Source organism: Carlito syrichta, unplaced genomic scaffold (genome assembly GCF_000164805.1).
Source record: "Carlito syrichta isolate Samal-C Ts95f unplaced genomic scaffold, Tarsius_syrichta-2.0.1 Scaffold305580, whole genome shotgun sequence".
NCBI classification, from domain to species: Eukaryota; Metazoa; Chordata; class Mammalia; order Primates; family Tarsiidae; genus Carlito; species Carlito syrichta.
In genome coordinates, this window is record NW_007249676.1 from 43,058 (window position 1) to 50,623 (window position 7,566).

Consider the following 7,566-nt stretch of genomic DNA (forward strand, 5'->3'; position numbering starts at 1 on the left):
CACCTCAGCCCTCCAAGTAGCTAGAACTACAGGCATGCGTCACAACACCTGGATAATTTTTTTGATTTATTGTAGAGATGAGGTCTTGCCAAGTTGCCCAGGCTGGTCTCAAACCCGTGGGCTCAGGCAAATCCTCTCACCTCAGCCTCCCGAAGTGCTGGGATTATAGGCTTGAGCCACTGCGCCCAGCCAGGAGAAGCTTTACTATGAGTCACCAATACAATTCCACGAGGTTCTCCTTCTTTTACCGTTTTTCATCCTGAGAGCTTGGCTGTGATCCAGAGAGAGATTCTTTCTGACTTTTTGGCTACCTAGGGGGACACAGATTTTCAGGTCTGCATTTGAAGGGAGTCAACTGTCAGAGTGGGAACCTGATATACGAAATGCACAGGCATCACTTTTGACTAACTCTCGCCACCTCTCATGGGATTGTCTAAGTCTAAATCCTCTTTTCCAGGAAAAACTTCTGTCTCTTATATGCACCTCGGCCTCCCAAAGTGCTGGGATTATAGGCGTGAGCCACCACGCGCAGCTTTTTTTTTTTTTAAGAGACATACAATATGCATGTATATGAAATTTTATTTTCTAATTAAAACTGTCAGTATTAAGAAATTTACTTGGGCTCACATGATCTCCTTAATTTTTTCACACAGAATATTCCATTTACTGTGTAGCTTGTGGTCTTGTGGACATGTTCTAAGTAGTGTATTTGTTACCATAGAAGTTTCAGTTGGGCAAAACTTACTGCCAGTAAGACCTGAATTTAATTTGTCACATATTTCCACTGGCAACCAGTGATCAGGTGCTTCAATATTACAGATTTCAATTCTTCCATTCTTAATGTTTATGAACACCTTAATTTCCAAGTGTGACTGTTCATATAAGACAGTAAAGGAAGTATTTACACTAAACTTTGGAGTTCTGCCATATATCCACTCCCAAGTTTGTAGTTCTTTGGTTTTTCGACTAATTCCAGGAAACAGTGTCTCATCTTCTGGGTTTATTAGGTTAATGTGATGATCAATTTGATGATAAGCAGCATACTCTGCAGCAACAGCATTCACCAACACTTCACATGTCAGAGTGGGATCTTTTTCCAAAAGATTTTTTACTACGGAAGGTATGCTAGCAGTGGCATTGCTCTTGATCCCTTGGTAAGGGCTCTTTAGTGAAGAAGACAAGAAGGTCCCATCGGTACTACATAATAAAGTGCAATGGTGATAAGCAGTAGTCCGGCCGATCTTAGAAGCTGTCCCTGAGATTTTAAACTGTCCATCAAGTAAAAGGTCAAATCTTTTGGTAGCCTGCACATCCAGCTGGGGTTGGACAGCATTTAGAGCTCTCACAATTAACTTCAGATTTTCCATCCTATCATACTTATTTTTGGTTGTAAAGAAAGTCAAATTGATATTACCCATATCATGGTAGACTGTTCCTCCTCCACTTCTTCTCCGAGACAGTTTTATACCTTCTTGTCTCATTAGATTCAGGTTACATTCCTGCCAAGGATTTTGATGTCTACCAATTACAACAGAGGGAGAATTTCTCCAAAAGAAAAGAACTGATTTGCTTTCTAGATTCATATGGTCATGGATCCAGTCTTCTACAGCCAGATTTTGATAAACATCATTGGAAACTGACTGTAGAATGAGTCCACTTTTTACTGTATTTTTAAAGCCAGCTGCTGGGACCTTGTGGTTACAAAGTAACTGGAAGCAGTTCTTCATTGAAAATGGGATCAGCATGCTTTTAAAAAAGGAAGACAAACAGATTAATACATTAAAAAAAGAAACATTAAATTCTACTTTCCAGCTATCAACTCTTGGTTATTTAATCCAAACTTAACTAATTCCAGTTGAGTATCCAGTTGCTTTTCTTGCTGTTTACCTTTATGTTTATTCTCCAGCAACTCTACAACAGAGGAACGTAATGCAAATATAAATAATGTGTAAAGTGTCCAGACGGAATGAATTTGTTCATAGCCTTCCTATAAAAACCTGCATTATTCAAAGGAAATAAATGAAGACAAATTTCAAATAATTTCAGTTGAAATGTAATAGAGCACAGATTTTTCAAACAATTAGTCTGCAGCAAATACATTATGTAATATCTCAAAGCCAAATTACTTTGAATTCTCAAGTAATACATGTTCATTCAGAAAATGAGAAAACACAATAAGCAAAAAGAAGAAAATAAAAGTATCCATAATTCTACTACCTGGAGATAATCATAATTAACATTTTGGTTTAAACCCACTTTATTTCTGTACATGTATATATACACATACTTCCCCATGCAAAGGTGTAACCATACTGTTATTTCATTCAAATTAAGTCTATTTTTATAACAGTTTTAATGACTGTGTAATATTCTGTTGTGAAATATACCAGCTTACTCAGTAAGTCTTGTAGTCTATAATTTTAGGTTTCTAGTTTTTCTCTTACCAATGAGGTACTCATGAATATCTCTGTGGAAAGCTTTAATTATGTGTTTACAATACTTTGTAAATAATTCCTATTTGAATTTGGAATATATGATTTACTGGCACCATAACTTTTATTTAGACCAATACTAACTAAGGATGAACCCAAGGTTAGAGGAAAGGCAATCAAGAATATGCAGGGTTTTATAGGAAAGCGATGAACAAATTCATTCCGTCTGGACTCTTTTTTTTTTTTTTTTTTGAGTTGGAGTCTCACTGTCACCCAGACTGGAGTGCAGTGGTCGCTCCCGGCCATCGCAGCCTCGACCTGCTGGGCTCCGGCAATCCTTCTGCCTCAGCCTTCCGAGTAGCTGGAACTACAGGGTGCACGCTACCACGCCCGGCTAATTTTTTTGATTTATTGTAGAGATGAGGTCTCGCCTGCCCAGGCAGGTCTCAACCGTCTGGACTCTTTAAACATTACTCATGTTTGCATTGCTAGTGAAGTATTAGCTGGCAAAAAGTTGAAGATACTAACTGAATGACTACTTATGGTCTTAAACCATTCTATTCCAATTCTATTTCTTAGCATGTTTATAATTTTCCTTTAGGTTGAAGAACTGGGAATATAATGGGTTATTAACATCCATAACTAGGCCAAAATATTTACTTAGTAATGTCCTAGAAGTACAATTTCTAGGTTAAAGAACCTTCATGATTTCATCACTTGTTATATTTTATAAACTATGCTACAGAAAAGTTGAACCAGTTTATACTCCCTCTGTTGAGAAAGGTCTGGAAGGCTTAATAGAAGAAGGGATGTTTGAACTGAGGCTCCAAATCTGATAGCTTACCAGGTCGATGGGAATAGCATATCCTAGGCATCTAGGCAAAGGCAGAGTCATCTAATACTGAGGCATGTTTGGGGGGCTCTCTCCTAAGGGGAAGACTTCCAGTTTTCTAGCTCCAGTGAAGCCTATGGCTACACTGCGTCTGGAAGCTTCCACACTCAGATTGCTTTTCTTTTGTTAATCTCTTTATTCTTGGTCCTATTTGTCTGACTTTGATGTCATCCCACATTCATTCAACAAATATTTATGGAATGCCTACTAGTCACAAGGTAGTAAGGGGCAGAGGAGAGCAGGAGACAAGTTCATGTAATCCTAAAATATATGGGTTTTTTTTAAAGGTTGCTGGAATCCACTGAAGCAGGAAAGTTTAGTCAGTCATTGTACAAACTGCCTCTGCAGTGTTGAGCACAGATTAAAGAAAGGATAGACTAGGAGAAGACAGAACAGTTACAGAGTAATGTTGTTGTCCAAGCTAGAGATGAGGCTCTCAAGTAGGGTAGCAGAAAGAGAAGGAGATGGATAACAGCAATATTAAGAAGGTAGACTGGGCTGGGAATGGTGGCTCATGCCTGTAACCCCAGCATTTTGGGAGGCTAAGGCAGGAGGATTGCTTGAGCCCAGGAGTTCAAGACCAGCTTGGGTAACAGCAAAATCTTGTCTCTATAAAGGATCAAAAAAATTAGCTGGGTGTGGTGGTATGTACCTATAATCTGAGCTACTTGGGAGGCTGAGGTGAAAGAATCACTTGAGCCCAGGACATTGAGACTGCAGTAAGCTGTGCTTGTGCCACTGCACTCCAATTTGGGTGACAGAGACCGACCCTGGGTCAAAAAAAAAAAAAAAGGTAGACTGGTCCTTGACTTCAAGGAACTTTTAGTATCTCCACAGTCTAGCAATCTAATGGGAGATGCCAAAAAAAGCAAATAAGGCAATAATTAAAATATAGTATCATAGTGCTGTGACAGGTATATTAGAGAGCCAGCTAACCCTCTAGTGGAAGTAACATTAAAGCTGAGACATAAAAGGGGTAAGGAAAAGTATTTTATTCCAACAATGCAACTGCTTGGTGGAAAAGGAGACAGGATCTATGCAAATAATTTAATTCCACTGGCTGGTACTTAAACGTGCAAGAATGGGGAGTAAGAGATCAGAAGGCAAGAGAAGTAGAGGTCAGATGATGAAAAACCTAAAAATCCGTGTTAAATGCTTGAAGTTTATTCTGAGAGCTTTGGGGAAGGTGCTGAAAAGTTTTAACAAAGTAGAAGACGGGATTTAAACTTTAGAGACATCACCTCGAGATTTAAGGATGGAGAATGTACAATTTGGTAACTGGCTGACAGAGGGTAAGAGAAAGAAGTCAAGGATTATGTCCTTTATGGTTTAATGATTATAAACTCAAACCAGACTGCTAGCATTCAAATCCCAATTCTGTCCTTCACCAGGTGGTAAATGAGGCCATGGGAGGGGACTAGATTATCCAGAGACGATTCAATAAGGACCTAGGACACAACCCAGAAGAGCAGCAACATTTAAGGGATATGCAGAAGAAGGAGGGAACACTAAAAGGAAGCTGAAAATAGAAGGAAGAAAAATTGTAAATATGGTATTATGGAAGCTTCAAGGAGACAAAATGGTTGCTGATGACTGAACAAATAAGGTTTAAAGAGGACCTATTGGAGTTAACAGCATTAAAAAGCTTATTAGTGATCTTGGTAAGAACCAGATGTGTTGAGTAATTGGGAGACCAATAGTAGAGACAATGAATGTATTCCAGTTGTGAAGTGGAAAAGCTAGGGCAGTAGTTAGTAGGGAATGTAGAATTATGGGAGGATTTAAGATTCAAGAGATGTGAGCATGCTGGTAGGAGTGTCAGGAGAGGGCAAGATTGATGAAAGGAGGTCCCTAAGAAAGTGGTAGTGTTGGGATCTGGAATTCAGATAGGGATGAAGCCTTCGACAGCAAAAGGGATCCTCTTCCATTGTAGTCCAAGGGAGAAACAGTAACAAATAGGCATGGTAGATGTGGAGATTCTTAGGCCTTATGAAACACCTTTCCCTAAGGTTAAGGCTCTTGCTCTTATTTGCATATGCAGAGTGTGGCAGTATAGCAGTGTAGTTGAGAACTTATATTTTAATCCTAACTCTGCCACTTACTAAGTGAATAAACCTCTAGCTACTTCAATTGCCTCAGACCTCACAGAATAGCTGAGAGAATTAAATGTGTTAATATGCATACACCATTCATGTCTGGCGAATATGTGTTGTAATGTTATGATAAGGCTCATCTCTTTCCATCTGTATTCTTCTGTGCATACTGTTCCTATCATATAACATGTATTCCCTCAAGTGTACAAGGATTCCTAACCAAGACACACCAAAGTGGTATTTATTTTGATAAAGTAACTATAATCCAAGATAATTGATTTTGGACAAAATACAATCTTGTTGGGGGTCCAGAATTGATCTAGTTCATGTCTTGATCCAATGCATGTATTGTAGCAGTGCTCAAAATATCTCTAATCATCCAAGCATTGTGTATACAGTGTGAATGGAAACAACAAAGGTATTAATGCAACAAATTTTTCATCAATTACATGACGGGCATTGTTCTTGGCACTAGGGAGTCATCAGTGAGCCAAATAAACAGGTGATAAGGAGGGGCTATTTAAAAAAAAAAGTAGAGCTGTGAAAGGAAGGGATGGAAATGTGTTATGTGAGAAGGATTATAATAGGTCACTATTTTAAACAGAGTTGTTAGGCTAGGCCTCATTAAAAAGATGTCATGTGGGCAAAGATTGAGTAGTTAGGTGGAGTACCTACCATGTACCAGTAACTGTTCTAAGCATTTGAACACGTACACCAATAAATAGGCCTCAGTGAGGATGTAACATTTTAAATGCACCCTGAAGGAGTGAGAAAAAGTGAAAACAGCTGGGTTCGATGGTTCATGTCTGTAATCCCAACACTTTGGAAGGCGGAAGCAAGAGGGGTGCCTGAGCCCAGGGGTTTGAGACCAACCTAGAAAACTTGGCGAGACCTCATCTCTACAATAAATCAAAAAATTAGCCCAATGTGATGTCGTGTGCCTGTGATTCCAGCCACTTGGAAGGTTGAAGTGGAAGGATCACCTAAGCCTAGCAAGTTGAGGCTGCAGTGACCGAGAGTGTGCCTCTGCACTCCAGCATGTGTGACAGAGACTCTGACTCAAGGGAAAAAAAAAGAAGTGAAAGAATGCCCAAAAATACCTGAAAGCCAGCTCTCTGATTTACAAAGAAAACAATAGGCCATCAGCCTGTTCAATTACTGACAAGCCAAATTATTATAAGTTTGCTTGGTGAATACATAATCAGAAAAAAAGGATTGAGTTATATGATGTGATGGGCCATGAGGAAAACACCTCAGAAGAGATCTTACTTTTAAGCCAGGACACCCTCTCTTTCCTGGAGGAGGCTTGGATTCACTGGGTACAGGTGTGCCTCTCTTTTTTTTCATGCTCCAGTACCAGATCAGACCCCAACTGAATGGTACACAGTATTTCAGGACATTTCACAGCTGTCAGGATTCTCTCAAGCCTTTGAAAGGCTGGCTAAATTTTGTTCCTTCAAAATCACTTTGCCTATCTCTACTCTCACCTTTAATTGCTAATCTTATGGTTTTTCCGAAGACTAAGAATGTCTACCATGCACTTGGACACTTTCTACCTTTGCCCTGGCAAACATGCTTCTCCATCACTGAACAGAAAGCAAAACAGAACAGGACACCCTCTCTTTCCAGGAGCGTCCAGCTTCTTCATAAAAAGTTTTAAGACTCTATTGTTTTGCCCACTTTCTGACAATCCATCTCACCCAGAATGTCATTTTGGTCGTGTGCATGTTTAACCTGTCTTTTTGGCTCTCAGTAGGTATGCACACAGCTGGCATCAACACGTTTACATTTACTCTACCTCCTGTGGTGGGGTCGAACCTTTCCTAACAGTGAAATTAGGTCGGCTCAAGTGCCGAGGGTAAACTACATTGCCTTCAACACCGGCCCTCACGGACCTTGAGTTCCAGCCCGACGCCCGACAAACCCCGAGCGTGCTCCGGGGCCCCTCGCCGCTCACCCGCCCCAGCGCGCGGCGCCTGGGTTAACACCGCTTCCGCCTCACCCACCTGCGGCTTCCGGTGGTGCCCGCGGACTCCTGCGGGCTCGCGCAGGGGAAAGATGCATCTGACTCCCAGAACCCGGCAGGCATTGCGCGAGGCCCGGCCCCGCCCCCAAAGGGCCGGCCACCGGAAGCGCCGGGAGGAGGCGG

The 7,566-nt window shown here is 40.8% G+C and overlaps 1 protein-coding gene across 1 annotated transcript; it reads right to left on the minus strand.

Annotated features, from left to right (window-relative positions):
• Positions 1–550: 550 nt before the first annotated feature.
• Positions 551–7,506, minus strand: LIPT1 (lipoyltransferase 1). Its single transcript, XM_008061789.1, has 2 exons — positions 7,424–7,506; positions 551–1,746 (listed from the first exon to the last, which is right to left on the minus strand). The coding sequence occupies exons 1-2, from the start codon at positions 7,504–7,506 to the stop codon at positions 624–626; spliced, it is 1,206 nt and encodes a 401-aa protein (XP_008059980.1). The 3' UTR covers positions 551–623.
• Positions 7,507–7,566: the final 60 nt, after the last annotated feature.

Coding starts and splice junctions, on each gene's coding strand:
- LIPT1 (XM_008061789.1), bottom strand. CDS start 7,506: ATGCCTGCCGGGTTCTGGGAGTCAGATGCATCTTTCCCCTGCGCGAGC. Junction 1,747..7,423: donor GGCACCACCGGAAGCCGCAG/GTGGGTGAGGCG, acceptor CTTTTTTAAAAG/CATGCTGATCCCATTTTCAA.